Raw genomic sequence first — 17,531 nt, forward strand, 5'->3', positions numbered from 1 at the left:
TTTATTTATTTAATTTAGAATATTTTTCCATGGTGCTTGATATATGTTCTTTCCCTCCCTTCCGCTTTCCCCCTCCTATTGTAGCTAATGAGCAATTCCACTGGGTTTTACATTTATCATTGATCAAGACCTATTTCCATATTATTAATATTTGCAATAGAGTAATCATCTAGAGTCTACATCCCCAATCATATCCCCATCAAACCATGTGATCAAGCAGATGTTTTTCTTCTGTGTTTCTACTTCCTCAGTTCTTGATGCGGATAGCATTCTTTCTCATAAGTCCCTCAGAATTGTCCTGGATCATTGGATTGCTTCTAGTAGAGAAGTCCTTTATGTTCGATTGTGCCACAGTGTATCAGTGTCTTTGTACAACGTTCTCCTGGTTCTTCTCCTTTTGCTCTGCATCAATTTCTGGAGGTTGGTCCAGTTCACATGGAATTTCTCTAGTTCATTATTCCTTTCAGCACAATAGTATTTCATCACCCACAGATACCACAGTTTTTCTAGCCATTCCCCAACTGAAAAACATCCTCTCATTTTCCAAATTTTTGACCTCACAAAGAGTGTGGCTATAAATATTTTTGCACGTGTATTTTCCTTATTATCTCTTTGGGATACAAACCCAGCAGTGATATGACTGGATCATAGGGAATGCAGATTTAAAGCCCTTTGGGCATAATTCCAAATTGCCTTCCAGAATGGTTGGATCAATTCACAACTCCACCAATAATGTATGTCCCAATTTTGTCATATCCTTTGCTATCATATTAGCCGATCTGCTAGGTGCGAGGTGGTACCTTAGAGTTGTTTTGGTTTGCATGTCTCTAATTATAAGAGATTTAGAACATTTTTTCATGTGTTTGATTTCTTTATCTGAAAACTGCCTATTTATGTCCCTTGCCCATTATCAATTGGGGAATGTCTTGATTTTTTGCAAAATTGATTTAGCTCCTTATAAATTTAGCAATTAGACTTTGTCAGAGGTTTTTGTTATAAAGATTTTTTCCCAATTTGTTGCTTCTCTTCTAATTTTGGTTACATTGGTTTTGTTTGTACAAAACCGTTTTAATTTTAATGTAATCAAAATTATTCATTTTACATTTTGTAATATTCTCTATCTTTTGCTTGTCCTTAAATTCTTTCCTACATATATGATAGGTATAGTATTCTATGTTCACCTAATTTATTTATAGTTTCCGTCTTTATATTTAAGTCATTTACCCATTCTTAATTTATCTTGATATAGGGTGTGAGATGTTGATCTAAACCTAATCTTTCCCATACTGTTTTCCAATTTTTCCAGCAGTTTCTGTCAAACAGTGGGTTCTTGTCCCAAAAGCTTGGGTCTTTGGGTTTATCATCTACTATCTTGCTGAGGACATTTACCCCGAGTCTATTCCATTGATCCTTCTGTCACTGTCAGTACCATATTGTTTTGATGACCACTGCTTTATAGTACAGTTTAAGATTTGGTACTGCTAGGCTTTCATCTTTCGCATTTTTTTCATTATTTCCCTGGATATTTTTGATCTTTTGTTCTTCCAAATGAACTTTGTTATAATTTGTTCTAATTCAATAAAAAAATTTCTTGGTAGTTTGATAGGTATGGCATTGAATAAGTAAATTAATTTGGGTAGGATTGTCATTTTTATTATATTAACTTGTCCTACCCAGGAGCGATTAATGTTTTTCCAATTACTTAGATCTAGTTTTAATTGTGTGGAAAGTGTTTTGTAGTTGTATTCATATAATTCCTGTGTTTGTCTTGGCAAATAGATTCCTAACTATTATATATTGTCTAGAGCAGTGATGGGCAAACTATTCCTCACGGACCAGATCCAGGCCATAATTTTCCCACCACTGCCTTAAGCAGTTTGCTTAACTTCGACCTGGATCTGGCCCACAGGGAATAGTTTGTCCATCACTAGTCGAGTGATTTTAAATGGAATTTCTCTAACTCTTGCTGCTGAGTTTAGTTGGAAATACATAGAAATGCTGATGATTTATGTGGGTTTATTTTGTATCCTGCAACTTTGCCCAAGTTGTTGATTATTTCCACTAGCTTTTTAGTTGATTCTTTAGGATTCTTTAAGTAGATCATCATATCTTCTATAAAGAGTGATAGTTTAGTCTCCTCATCGCCCATTTTAATCCCTTCAATTTCTTTTTCTTCTCTAATTCTTCAGAGGATTTTTTCAACACAGATTTGGCAGCACCTATGTTCAAGAGAAAATCATAAACTTGTGTCCTTCGCTATTCTCTGGAAAATGGACAGATATTATAGGAGCTAACTCACTAGGATTAGAAAAACTAAACACTTGTTCCTATTCCTCATTCTCTAATTCTTCATTGATTTCTCCTGTGCTAATTTCCCATGTTTTTAAAATCTCTTTGTCATTTTCATTAGTTATCATTTCATTGCCCATAGTTCCTAGCGCATTTTCTCCATATATCTTTAACTGCACAGTTCTTGGCACACCTTCATAACGAAGTTACACCTCTTTGCATATTGTCTTTTTTGGGATTACCACCAGCTACTTAGGAATATTTTGGACAAACGCCTGCTTTGATATATTCTTGCATGGTATTTATGTCTGGGGCTTGTTGTGAATTATAATAGCATCCAGTATCAAAATAATTTGGGTAGTTTGGTCTCCCATACTGGAATGCATTATTAAATCCATTATGAAATCTGTTGTTAAGCCCATAATTTTCATATCCATTTTACCTGAAACCATTAAAGCGATTAAATCTGTTGTCTTGATCTTCCCTGAAGTTTTGTCCAAAGAATTGTCCCCTAAATCTACAGTCTCTCATGAGTTGATCAGGTCTGTCACAAAGAAAACATCTTGGGGTTTGTCTGTATTGTCTGGGGTTGTAGTTATTTCTGGGTTGTCTATATTATGTTATATTACTATATGTTAGTGTAGCTACTGTTTTTTCCTGCACTTCATTGGATTTCAGTTTTTGTTTAAGCTCTCTGATTTCTTTGGTTAAGTTGTCAATTATATCATTTTCCTCTTCTGATTGCCTGTCTTTCTTTCTTTCTTTTTCTTCTTCTTTTTTTAAAAATAAATCCTTACCTTCCATCTTGGAGTCAATACTGTGTATTGGCTCCAAGGCAGAAGAGTGGTAAGGGCTAGGTGACTTGCCCAGGGTCACACAGCTGAGAAGTGTCTGAGGTCAGATTTGAACTTAGGACCTCCCATCTCTAGCCCTGGCTCTCAATCCACTGAGCCACCCAGCTGTGCGCCCCCAACTTTCTTGTCTTGCAAAAACATAGTTAGCAATTCTCCAAATTTCATCAAGACCCACATCAAACCAATTTGGACAGTTATTCTGAAAATAATTCTGGACCACAGGGCACGCATTTTTTAAAAAACTGCCTGCAAATGTGATTTACATTTTTGTCTGTTAAAATATCCAACCCAATCAATTTTTCAGCACAGTCAGTAATTCTTTTGATGAAAGTGAAGGGAGTCTCTCCCACTTCCTGCTTTAGGTGTTCAAATTTAGACCAGGTTCCTGGACTCTGGAATTTTCCTCAGAGTTTCAGTTATTGCTTCCCTGGCTGTAGATAAGTCTCTGTACCCTGCAAAACAGAGTTAACTTCCCAACCAGAATCCTCAGTTGGTCAGTCGGCAAGTCGGGGGTTATTATTAGTGTCCTCTATAATCTGCTATTTTTCCCTCTTTGTCAATAATTCATCCATAAAGATATCAAAGTCCAAATAAGAAGGATTTTTAAAGCTTGAACTGCCTTACAGCTCCCATTGGTTCTTCATATTTTGGAGTATTTTTCTTAAAACTGTCAATATCAGCTTGTGAAAACCTTTTGTGGGACAGGAGATTCACTATACCATGCTCTGGGGACACTATGGTACCTCCCTTAGAGGTTTGCTTTCTAATGCTTCAGTTTCCATTTCTAATTTAGTTGGTTTATCTGATTTAGTTGTACCTTCCAATTTAGTTGCTTCATGTTCTTTAGTTTCTGCCATTGCCCCTTTAGTCTTCAGTAATTCCTCATATTGAGTTTGCATTTTATCTAGTTTAGTCTCTAGAAAGTTCACTTTTAACATTAGATCATTTTTTGCAGTAGCTTGTTTGATGCTTGCTTTTCAATGTTTAAACACAACTTGCCCAAGATTCAATCATTATATAAAAACACATGAAAGACAATAGTAACACAGGGACATGAGAAATTAGTTGTAGGAGTGTCTGTGAGAGTAATGGCATTAGAAAGTCATAGGCAAGTAAATTAAATTTTGTTTATATTCTGGCATAATAGTAAAAATAAGAGAAGCCATATCTAACAGAAAAAAATTCCATGGTGATTTTATGTAGTTAATTCACCAGGTTTTCCGAGAGTGCAGAATCTTCGTATCAAGTTGACTGAGTTTTATCAAGTCAAATGAGTTTTGGAGCTACCTAGAGTTCAGTTCACTGTTACTATAACTCACAGTGAAGCTCAGCTCAAGCTGCTTCAACAGATCCCCTGCTGAGATAATGGTTCAACCTGCCTAACTTGACAGTTGGATCCTTAAAAATCAGAGTTTCTAGTTCTTTGTCCTTTGTGACTCACCAAACTGTAAAAATAATAATGGGCGAGCTACAAAATAAGAGACGGAAACTATGGAAATAAAGGTTCAAAATTATTTCAGATACTTTTGATAGATGTAATCAAAATCAAAAGTATCTTCAGTGATGAAGTGAAGCTCATAGATGAACTTCTCTGCAGGACAAGGTGCAAGGATGTTGAAGAGACTCTTGTTATAAAAAATAAAATATTTATTGAAATATATAAGGATAAAAGGATTTCTAAATCTAAGGGATTCTAACTCCACCCAAATAAAACTCCCTGGTTCCGCAAGGAACCGCTTCTCCTGTGTTTCATAGGCTACACTAATCCTCCCTGAACTGACTAACCAAAATTTATACTATTCCAAATATTACCACAATTATCCTTATAAATCTTAACTTCGCCTTTAAGTTATAAAAATAACAAAGGCTAGCTGGTTGAGTCTCAACAAGAATCAAGTTAGGACTCTTGAGTCTTAATAGACTCAGAGTCCAAACCAAAGACCAGGGTTTCTTTGGTCTTCTCAGAGTTTAATCAATCTATAAACAGTAATAGATAATCAATAGTGTTTCCCAAGTTGGAAAAGAAAACACTAAGCTCCTTTTAGGTCTTTCACTCCAACAGAGAGAGGCAAAGATGTTACCTTCTCCAGCCCTGAGAAAGTCCCTGTGCATGACACTGCCAACTGCCAGAGACCAGCTGTCAAACTGCCACACCACAGAAAAACAGTTACAACTGTCAACATTTGAAATTCACATTCAGTTCTTTTTGAAACTCCAATTCTTTCTCCAGCCAGCTTCTCTACTTCTTATCTCTAAACTAATAAAACAAGACTTATTTTCTAATATTATCCTTACAGTATCCTGCAACTTTGCTCAAGTTGTTGATTATTTCCACTAGCTTTTTAGTTGATTCTCTAGAATTCTTTAAGTAGACCATCATATCATCTGTAAAGAGTGATAGTTTAGACTCCTCATTGCCCATTTTAATCCCTTCAATTTCTTTTTCTTCTCTAATTGCTACTGCTTGTGTTTCTAGTACAATGTTAAATAATAGAGGTGATAATGGGCATCCTTTGTTTCATACCTGATCTTATTGGGAAGGTTTCTAACTCCTATTAATCATTTTTATACAGTTTTTTCTAGTTCAGACTCCCTGGAAAAAGAGAAAGCAAAATGTGAATGGAATATTCAGCCTTTTTCTCCATCACTCATTATCTTTCCACATAATATCCTTATAATCATCTTTTTCTCTAATGAAGCAAAAAAAAAACCTTTTTTTTTGGTTGTCCCTACTATCTATCACATTCTGGTCATTATTTTTCTGGATACTATTTTTATAGATCTATGCTTTTTATTGATCTGCTTCCTTAGCTTCCATCTTATATATCTTTTAAAATTCTTATACCTTTACAGAGCCATATTCTAGTCAAGTCATATTCTACTCCTCTACCCAACAAGTTTCACTCTGTGCTTAAATTTGTCTCTTAGGGTTAAAAGTTTCTTTTGTACCCTATTGATTGTGTTTCTACATTTGTGTTATAATCTGAGGACATATTTTTCATTGCTGAATTTTAAATTAATTTTATTCTTTGGATTTTGATTCCTGTATATTACTTGATTGCTATTCTTCCCATTTTATAGCTGCTAATCTTTATAGTATGTAGATTGGTAGTTGGTACATAGGAAATTTTCTATCTTCCTCTCCCTTTTCAGTTAAAGTTTACTTACTCACATTTGCAAGGTTCCAGGCATGGATATAGATGAGCGTAATTTCAGTTTTGTTAATATGGTGTTCTTTTTTTGTTTTTGTTTCTTCATTAGTCATTTCTGGAAATTCACATGTCTCAATGAGAGCCATTCCTTATAACAGTGATGGTAAACCTTTTGGAGATAGAGTGCTGGGCCCTGCTCTTACCCTACTCCACTTACCCCACACAGGGGAGGGAGAAAGAACTCTGATTAGGCTGCTGGGCAGAGGGGTGGGTGAAATGAGGAATGACCTCAGCAAATGTAGAGAAGGGGAGAACAGCTCTGCCTACACCCCTCCGCCTTTCTGTAACAAACTTGAGGAGGGGTGGCGCATGCCCACAAAGAGTGTTCTGTGTGCCATCTTTAGCACCTGTTCCATAGCTTTGCCATCACTGCCTTATAACAAAAATAACAAAAAAGGAGAACCAACATTGTGACCCTATTTGGTGACATATATATATATATATATATATATATATATATATATATAAACATTCTCCACTAATAATCTACTTCTGGAGAAAAAAGAGCTATTTATTCATGTCCTCTCTGGGTGTGAATTGCTTAGTACAAAATTCTCATAAGTGGGTTTTGTTGTATATTTTGTTTATTATTCTATTTAACTTAGTATTATTACAAATCTTTGCACATTTCTCTTGAATTTTTCACTTTTTCTCATTTATTTTTTCTTATGGAACAATAATATTCCATTACATTCATAGAATAAACTTAGAACTGGAAGAGACCTTAGAAGTCCTGTAGTTTAGTTGCTTTGTTTTATAAATGAAGGACCTGAGGACAAAGGAGGCTAAGTGATTTATATACCACAAATTGTTCACCTTTCCCCAGTTTTGGTGTGTACCCATTTTTTTCTAGGTTTTGTTATTATTGTTGTCATCACCAAGACAGATCAATATAACTTTTTATTAACTCTTGTTAGCTGCTCACTATTCCTTATCAAAAGCCTTAAATTCTTATATTTTAAACCATAGTCCAGAAATCCAGCATTCTTTGCATTTTACCATCTATTCCAAGAAAACTGAGACTCAGTTTTTCTTGCATTAGATCTCACAAGCAAAGATTGTAGAGGTGGGTTTAAAGTTCAGAGCCGACTCCTTCCTGTATTTCCTCTTTGTGCATTTGTTCAGTGTTTAAATGGATCATCCGGAATCAAAAGCCAGTGTTTAGTTTTCTTTATCTATAAAATGAGGGGGTTGGACTAGATGATCTATCTCAAGTTAAAAAGTGTCTTTCAGCTCTAACATTCTGTTTCTATGATTGGGTTATTGTAGCTTTTTTTAGTTGGTTAAATTATTGTTACTTTCTACTCTAATCTATACTATGGAAAGCCCTTTGCAGTCTTTCTTTTGGAATACGAATATGCAACTGCCAAATGAGACTTTCAGCAAATGCTGCAGGCTTGTCAGGGATTTATAGGAAGCATAGTTGGTTAGGTATGAATTGAGTTGGATATGAATTCGCTTCCAACACAATAAAAATCACAAAATTGCTCCAGTTTACTGTAGTTAACTATCTCTGTGATTGTTTTGTGAAATGTAATGTCATTCTGTAAAGCCAGTTAATGAGATTTACATATACCTGAATTGCAGTGTCTATAGGGAGGTACATTTTAGGTTGGCCCTCTGGTAATAGCTATTTCAAACCTATTTGCCCTTTTTATAATAGCAAACTTTGACATGGCATCAGATATATGCCAACATATAGTGGTAGTTTAGTTATTTGATTTCTTTTTTAGGCGCTTGAGCAAGAAACCAACATTTGATCCCTATCCTGTTATCATACTTTGCTTTTAAAACTTTCTGTAATATTTAAGTATATTTATGCAGTTTAAAAATGTTTCTTCAAATGGGAATGCTCATGGTTTTCCACTAAACTACTAATATAATTAAGAACAGATTTCAAAAGTGTTATACAAAAAAACATATACATGTACTATTTTAAAATGTATTCCTAAAAGATATGTCCTTTTAATACGGACTAACCTTAATGGTTGTGAGGAGAATAAGTCTGTGTACCATTATTATAACTGGTCTTCAGAATATATTTATTACATTTGTGCTAACAAGTAGTCAGTTAACATTTAAGTCATTTACCCTTATTTGCCTCAGTTTCCTCATCTGTAAAATGAGTAGAGAAGGAAATGGCAAATTACTGCAGTATCCTTGTCAAGAAAATCCCAAATGGGGTCAGGGAAAGTTGGTCATAACTGAAAACAACTGAGTTACAGCAATCATAAGCCATTATTATGTAGGTAGACCCTGCGCTAAGTACTTAGGATACAAATATAGAGAAGGAAACAATCTCTATTCTCAATGGGGCTTATCTTCTAATACCATAAAACTTATTTCTGTCTCTTTCCACAAACCATCATTAATCACCAGTCTGGTTTAACTATAGAACTGTATAAATTTGTGGTGTGATCTTGTTAAAATCTGATTATTCTATACAAGCCATTTCCCAATTGACAAATGGTCAAAGGATATGAACAAGCTATTTTCAGATGAAGAAATCAAAAGTATCAATAATCATATGAAAAAATGTTCTAAATCACTCTTGATTAGAGAAATGCAAATTAAAGCAACTCTAACTGCTTCATATCAATCAGATTGGCCAATATGGCAGTAAAGGAAAGTGGTAAATGTTGGAAGGCATGTGGCAAAATTGGGGCACTAATGCATTGTTGGTGGGGTGGTGAAGTGCTCCAACCATTCTGGAGGACAATTTGGAACTATTTCCAAAAGGCAATAAAACTCTGTGTACCCTATGATCTCTAATACTACTGGGTCTATATCCCAAAGAGATAATTAAAAAGGGGAAAGGACCTACTTGTGCAAAAATATTTATAGTTGCTTTTTTTGTGGTGGCAAAGAATTAGAAATTGAGGGGATATCCATCAACTGGGGATTGGCTGAACAAATCGTGGTACATGTTGGTAATGGAATTCTATTGTGCTATAAGAAATGATAAGCAAGATAATTTCAGAAAAATCTGGAAAAATCTGCAGGAACTGGTGCAAAGCAAAATAAGCAGCATTGGTAGAACATTGTACACAGTAACAGGAATATTGGTTGATGATTATCTGTGAAAACTTGGCTGCTCTCATCTGCACTGATCTGGGACAATCCTGGAAGACTTATGATGGGGAATACTATCTACCTCCAGAGAAAGAACTATTGGAGTTGTCTTTCACATCAGAGTATTTATGGTTTTATTTTGGGGTTTTGGTTATGTTTGAGTTTGCTTTTGCAACAATGACTAATATGGAATTGTATTTTGCATGACAATAACAAATTGAAAAAAATTCTTTATTCCAGTTTAGCTTTTTATAAATCTTACAAAAAGCAACTTTGCTCATGAAAACAATGACTGTGACTTGGAGTAAAGTTTATAGCAGCAGCATTTTATTGCATGTTAAGAGTCAAGAAGCCTGATTTCCAGACCTGGTTCTTCCTTGAATCTTGTATTGGGTTGTTCATATGATGTCTACTTCTTTCACTTTCTCCATGTTTTGTATACTCTTCTCAGGTACCTCAATTATGAGAAATATGGCTCCTAATAATTACGTAAATAAATTTACCTCTCTAGGTTTCTTTGGAAACTTATGTTTGTATTTCAGAGTTTCTATTCAGAAATGTTTTAAAGTTGGGGTTTTAAAGTTGGGGACTAGAATTATACTCAGTTTTCCAAGATGTCCTCTTTTATAATAATAACTGTTAGGTCTTGTACCATTATGAATGTAATTCTTTGGTACTTGAATTTTTTCTTTCTAGATGTTTGCAGTAATTTCTCTTTGATATATGTCTCCTGGATTTGGGCTATGCTATTCTTGAGCCTTTTCCTTTTGGAATTCCCTTCTGTAGGTGATTGCTATATTCTTTGTCTACAGATTTGAAGATTTCCCATATGTGATTTCCTGAAATAGTGTATTTAGGATTCCCCTCCCCCCCTCACAGTTTTCAGGGAGTCTCTTCCTTCTTGACAGAAGAGAAAACTAATGTGTAAGGAACCTTTGCTAATTGAAGATAAGATGACAAAGCACCATTGAAATTGTAATTATCAATGAAGAAATAAATTTCAAAGAATCAAAATATTAGAGTTGGAAGGAACCTTAGGGATAGTTCAGTCCAACTCCTTGGCTTGCACCATTGAGGAATCTCAGGTTCATTGAGATAAAGAGATTGTCCAAAATCACCATAGAGTTTAGTAGCATATGCTAGAGTATGTATAGACAGTTTTGCTATATCATTTGTTCTGAAAATATAAATTTGTTTCAAAGGCATTGATGATGATTTTAGGGAACTGTTTGAAGATAATGTAAATTTTGCCTTTTGACTGGGCCTGTATTAGGGAAGGTGGGACCTGTGGGAAGAATTATCTTCTTACTCTCAGTTCTGCAGCAAGCCATATCCTCTACTACCTAGGATAAAATCAGAGCTGCTGGGGGAAGTAAAACACTAGGAGGAGTGAGAGGTAGGGTCTTTGAGAGGCTGTCATAAAAAGGAAGGGAAGATAGGGAGACTTCCAACAAAGCCCTCACCTCAGAACACACCAATCTTGACCTAGTCCCTTTGACCCCAGGCACTTGCCAAGGGAAAGACCCAGATAGAGATAGTTGCAATATAGTGTGTCAGTAGAAAAAGACCTAGAAATATGTACAGGGACTAGGAGGGGTGGGTGGGATAGAGTGGTGCCCCTGGTGCACTTCACAGAAGACATTCTTCCTAAGGTTTCTCATTTCCAGGACCTAGCTGATCCTCCCTATGCCACTCAGACCAATTCCATTTATGCTTTTGACAGGGCAAAGACTGATGGACTGATGTTGGTGACCTAGATCCTACAGCTGCAAACCACCCCCACCTCCACTGAGTTTGAATGTCATGCCCCTTACTTCATTTTCCCCATAAGCCCTGTGGTTTTGGATTGGTCAATTTTGCCCAGCACAATAATTTTTAGGAACACATGTTGTATTATTGCACAACTAATTGGATAGTAATTCTGAATCTAGTGTTCCATTACCCTAGTCTTCTGTATCTCAATTTATCAAAAATATGTTATACAGCTTTCTAGGAATAGATCTACTTCAGAAAAGGTGATTGATTTTCTTCTTTTTGACTATAGCTTAGGTAGTATTTGAGGAGTCATAGGATTTTAAAATTAATTTAAATATGGTTGTCATCATTAGACTGTGGTGCTGTTTATTGTTGGTTACTTAAAATTCCTTGCTTCTGTTGCCTTGTGTTTTACTTCCCACTCCTTATATGTTTTCTTTTTCAGGAAGACCAATGATTCTCAGATTGTCTCTTCTAGACCTGTTTTCTTGGTCTGTCACTTTCTCATTGAGATATTTCATGTTTCCTTCTATTTTATCAGTCTTTTGACTTTGTTTTATTTGTTCTTGCTTTCTTGAGAGATCATTAGCTTCTAATTGCTCAATTCTAGCCTTTAGGGACTGGTTTTCCTTTTCAGTCTGGTCATTTCTGGTGTTCAATTTGCTTATCAGTTCATTTGATTTCTGAGCCTCACTTTCCAACTGCCTTTTAAACTGTTTATTTTCTTGCCAGATCTCTTCCATCTTTCTCATCATCTCAGATTTGAACTCTATAGCTTGTGGCCAGTTTTCATTATTTTGGGAAAGTTTGGATATGATTACTTGTTTGTTCTCCTCTGCTGTTTGCTCTGTTGTCTGGATTTTCTCTATGTAAAAGTTGTCGAGTGTTACAGATTTCTTCTTGATGATCTTTCTCTTTTGAGGTTCTTGTCTCTGGCTTGCCATTGTTAGCCCTACGGCCCTCTCAGGTTTATCCTCATGCCCAGGGTCTGTCTGCGCTCTTTAGGCTCCTGAGGTCTCAGGTCTAATTGTTCTCAGGGCCAAGCCTCCTGGTGGTCCCCTTGCTTGTTCCTCTGTACGAGGCTCCTTTAATAGTCTCAGGGCGCTGCTTCCACAGTTGTGCTCCCCTCTGCACTGGGTCCCCACTCAAGGTCCCTGCCAGCTCTCAAGATCCGAGTCCTCGCCTGCTCAGGATCCGTGTCTGGGCTTGTGTCCGCGCCCGCACTCGTGCCTGCGCTCAGGGTCTGTTTTCAAAGTCCGCGTGTTCTTTAGCCTCTTGGGGTCTTAAGTCTTGCTGCTCTCAGGAGCAAGTCCTGGTGACCCCAGGTAGCTGCCAAGGACTTAATGTGTGGCCCAAACTTGCTCTAACTCTTGTGCACTGGCTTTGACACTGTAGGTGGTGTGGGGTGGGGGAGGGGGTTGCTCAGCTTGCGTTTTAGTGAGAGCTGTTTCACCCCTTTATAGTATGGAAATGCCCCGATTCCACGTACCTCCAATGCTGCGCCCAGTTGTGGGGTCCCTTTGCTCCTCTGGATTTGTTTTTATGTCTTCTTGAGGAGTCCTATATGCGTGGGTTAGGAGAGGTCAAGGAGCTGCTTTTTACTCTGCTGCCATCTTAACCAGGAAGCTCCCTATATGTTTTCTAAGTTCATAGTGATTGGTTTTTTTCCTTCAAATTAAATGTTTTGTTCATTTTTATATGCAGTTCACTTTTTATCTCAGCACTTCAAATTATTGTTCTAAAACTTTAGCATGTGATGATAGGGGTTAAACTGGATGAATTCTGTTTCTTCTTTGACATTCTCTGATGAATAGTTAATAATTTTAGTGTGTCTAAAAAGCTATTGTTATATTGCTATTAGTCACATTAAAGTGAATCTCACGGGGGCAGCTGGGTAGCTCAGTGGAGTGAGAGCCAGGCCTAGAGACAGGAGGTCCTAGGTTCAAACCCGGCCTCAGCCACTTCCCAGCTGTGTGACCCTGGGCAAGTCACTTGACCCCATTGCCCACCCTTACCACTCTTCCACCTTTGAGACAATACACCGAAGTACAAGGGTTTAAAAAAAAAAATTAAAAAAATAAAAAGAAATTGAGAGAAGCATGAGCAAAAAAACAAAAAACAAAAAACAAAAAACAAAAATTAAAGTGAATCTCACCTTTGTCTGCAAAAATGAGATTAATAAAAGTCTGGTTATCACAAGTTTTTCTCCCAGCATTTGTTTTTTTTAAATGTATATTTAAATAATAGAAAAATCATAACAGTGCTGCAAGGTATTCTGGGCTTTAAATAGATATTTTCCTTGATAGCAACTTTGTCAATTTGTACATGCAAACTCAGCTGATTATAATAATTTCATCTTATTCTGGATTTACATTTGTTAGCTAATGATATAATAATTTGAGAATACATCATGATTATCCATTCAAAGAGTTCTGGTGACTTTCTTTTAAAGTTTTTTTTTTTTTTTTACCTAGATAGTAGGCATAGATATTAAGCTTATCTGGCATCTTTTATCTCAGAGATTCCTATCATTGTAAAAGTATTAAGCTTTTCTGACTTGTAATAGTGGTTTCCTTACCTTTTGTGGCTTTCTTAAGGAAGCCCAATGCATCATTTTGTAAGGAAAAATAAAAATGCTGCAAGTAAACAAAAAAAAGAAATTAATTTTTTTTAGATACAGAAGTAGAAACATTTCAGTGTTTTAAAAAGTGTTTGGTTGACATGGTGATGGATATATTTTCTCTGTCATATAATGTCAGGATCTATTTAGGTAAGGGTGAGTAGTCTTGTCAGAATACACAATGATTTTAAAAATGTTGGGTTTACTTTTTAAAATCTGTTAATAAAATGTATAACTTATTGTTTCTGCTTTTTTTCAAGCTAAAATTTCAAGGCGCTCTCAGGAAAGAGAAAATCTTGGCATGCTGGTATGGTCACCTAATCAGAATCTATCAGAGGCAAAATGTAAGTCAGCAACTCAATTTTTTACTTCTTTTGTTTAATTGTGAACCAGTAGTCCTTTTTCAACCAACAATGCTTGTTTTTGTTGCATTTTTCTTTAATTATATGTGTGCATATATAATGAATACATCACCAAAACCAGCCATCACAAAAAAGATCTTCAGTTATCTTCTAGGCACAGGCCTTTGAAAATTTTGCTCCATGAGCTTTCAACATCATCCTTTTTTTTCAAAGTGCTGTAGCAGCTGACACAAAAATAACATTGCTGAGGCAGGATGAAAGGCTCAGGGAGAGGAAGGAACATTGCAATGCGGTAAATAATCCAGCTGAGACTTTAAGGATATTTACGATGCTAATATTTGAAAAACCTTGGAATGTAATGGGAAGAACTACAATGGGCTAATGCATGTTGTAGAATGGTAATGGTGAACCTATGGCATGAGTTCCAAAGATGGCACACAGAGCACTTTCTGTGGTCTCTTGACTGCAGCCCCCTCCCCTAATCTCCTCCCCGTGTTCCCCTCTCCCTCTCCCTCCCAGTTCATTACTAGAAAGGCAGAGGGACTCAGGTGAGTGCCCTTCTCCATTGGGCCTAATAATATATATATTTTTTTACATCCCCTGCCCCTCTGCCTAGCAGCCCAATGGGAATGCACAGGGGATAAAGTGGGCAGCTCACAGGCTGCAGAGCGCTTGGGCCACTCCCTTCCCCCTCTCTATACACACTGAGGACATTCCTCACTTCACCAATCCCTCCACCCAGCAGCCTAATGGGAGTACTTTCTCCCTCCCCTGTGTAGAATAAGAGAGGTGTGGCACTCCATCTCCAAAAGGTTCACCATCACTGTTGTAGAAGATGGATTTTCTAATGTTAAAAATGCACAAACCAGATGGGCAAGACTAATTATATTGAATGAGCTAAAGAATTATAGTTATTTGATTTATGTATGGCTTTAAAATTGTATTTGCTGTAATACTAATGCTGTAAGCTACTTTGTTTTTGCTTTTCTTTTTTGTTATTCTAGCTGTTAGTAATTTTTACTGCTTTGGCTTTTGAGCTTTCCTGCTCTCTTTACAGTGCTGCCTTTTTTTTTTTTTCTTTTATCCAACCCTAAACATATGCACACATACATACCTCAAACTAACATTAAAGATGAATTTCATAAGCCATTTTCAAAATCTTTTTCTCCTAACTAAAAAAATAGTCTTATTGTTTTTTGAATAGTTTTTGCAAAAATGCAATTCTCTAAATCATGGTAGGCAGCAAATCATCAAGAGTAGATAGATTGAGAAGATGGAATCTAGCAAATCCAGTTTAGGTTAGTCATCTTATGCTTAGCCTAGTATAATAACATACCAAAAATTATTATGAGTTTTAACCTTTTTAGAGTGTCTTGTGCTTTTACTCTCACCACATTATTATTTTACAAATTTGAGAAGCAGAGTGGTGAATCGAAGAGAGCCTTCTCACATCCTAAAAGACACAGATCCAAGCTCTCCTTCTGATGCATACTGATTAACTTCCCACTTAAAAAAAAAAAACAACAAAAAATCCTTACTGTTTTTAAAATACTAAGTATTGGTTTCAAGGCAGAAGAATGGCTCTTGGCATTAAATGACTTTACCAGAGTCATATAGCTAGGAGATCAAAGGTCACATTTGAACCCAGGACCTCCTCTCTCTAGGCATGACTCTCAATCCACTGAGCTACCTATCTGCCCCCAGAGAGCTATATGCCATAAAGGGAAAAGGGCTTCCTTAGCCAGGGGACATCAAAAGCCCCTTTGCTATATATTTTCTGCCTCTTAAGAAAATGTTTGCTATGTTGATAGATGGAGATCTCTAACAGAAATTCCTTAAATCAATAAAATCACAGTCTTGATCAAAGAACATAGTAGCCAAACAGAATTTACAAGTCATCTAGTCTAGTTTGTTACCTAACTCCTAGATTAGAGGTCGGCAACATATAGCTCTCAAGCCACATCTGGCTCTTTTGAGGGCCAGATATGGCTCTTTCTGCAGGAGCCATAAAGTCAATTTTTTTTCAGGCCCTGCTACAGGAGTGTGCATTGTGAGCACTGTATGGCTCTCACAAAATTACATTTTAAAAAATGTGGAGTTTATGGCTCTCACGGCCAAAAAGGTTGCCGACCCCTGTCCTAGAGGATTTACTGCATTATACCTAGGTGGTGATTTTTACCTTCCCTTGAATACTTTCATTATGGATGTCTCACTATTTCCCAAGATAGCTCAGTCAAATTTTTGAATAGTTATAGTAGTGGAGAAGAATTTTCTAGAAGTGACCTGAAATTCTTCTCCTTTTCTACTCATGCACCTAGTTTTCCCCTTGCAACATAATCAATCTCTTGATAATTTCTAAAGTTTTTATGACAACCACCCCCAACTCTCGTAACTATTAATTATATGAAATAATTCTTCCAATTTTTCATCTTCAGGCCTTCCTATGGATATGTTCCAATTTATCAGTATCTTTCCTAAATTGTGACACCCATTGTAGAACATAGTGCTTTTGATATGGTCTGACCAAATTTTAGGACAGGAAGACAGTCTCTTTTACTTGAAAACCATTTTAAAACAATTAAAATTACAGGTAATCCAGAGGACAATGGAAAAGATTAAGTTTAAGATTTCAATATACATTTGAAAACCTGCATTTGAAAAGTAATATAAAAGACATTATGAAGGAGTTGTCTGACTAGAAAAAGAGGTCTTGTGAGAAAGGAGTAAAGGACCATACTCTCAGTCTCTCTTGACTAGCATCCTCAAGACATTGGTATTTAGAAATTTTTACTCAGGAAGTTCAAGTAAGAATAAGGATAAAAGGCAAACAGTTGAATACAGTATTGAACTATTGGGAGATATAAAAATGAAGCCCATCAACAACTTTAAGATTAACTATTATTTATTGGTCCCACTAGTTATTTGATCTAAAATTATTTCAATACTATAATCCATAAAATATACCAGTGTTATCCAAAACCAACTCCTTCCCAAGCCAAGTTTGAAGAAATGAGGTATGCTTTGCTGAACAAGAGTCATTTGATCTGAGTTCTAGTTCTGGATTTTCACTGACTTGCTTATAAACTTCCTGGGTTCCATTCTCATCTGTCAAATGATGGGAGTTTGAACTATATATGATCCACCCATCTTGTACCAATATTCTTTGGTTTTATGAGTGAATCTTTGATGTTAGCAAACTTGATAGGGCTTTTGTAATTCAAATTAGTAATAACTTGACTCTACACATGAATTAATAGACTTTTAGAACCAATATTCTGCAAATGATCCTTCATAGAATGCCCATATAAAATTTTATTTTTCTGCTTTAATGCACATTAGAGTAAAATTTTTAAAAAAAATTAAAGAT

General features: G+C 36.0%; 1 protein-coding gene across 1 annotated transcript in view; it reads left to right on the plus strand.

The window, feature by feature from the left end:
* The window catches only part of RCOR1 (REST corepressor 1), a 130,087-nt gene that overhangs the window by 70,317 nt on the left and 42,239 nt on the right, over window positions 1-17,531 (plus strand). The window contains exon 6 of the mRNA XM_044664624.1: window positions 14,063-14,146. Coding sequence (XP_044520559.1) covers window positions 14,063-14,146 — 84 coding nt within the window. The remainder of the gene's footprint in view (window positions 1-14,062; window positions 14,147-17,531) is intronic.

Source organism: Gracilinanus agilis, chromosome 2, assembly GCF_016433145.1.
Source record: "Gracilinanus agilis isolate LMUSP501 chromosome 2, AgileGrace, whole genome shotgun sequence".
Lineage (NCBI taxonomy): Eukaryota > Metazoa > Chordata > Mammalia > Didelphimorphia > Didelphidae > Gracilinanus > Gracilinanus agilis.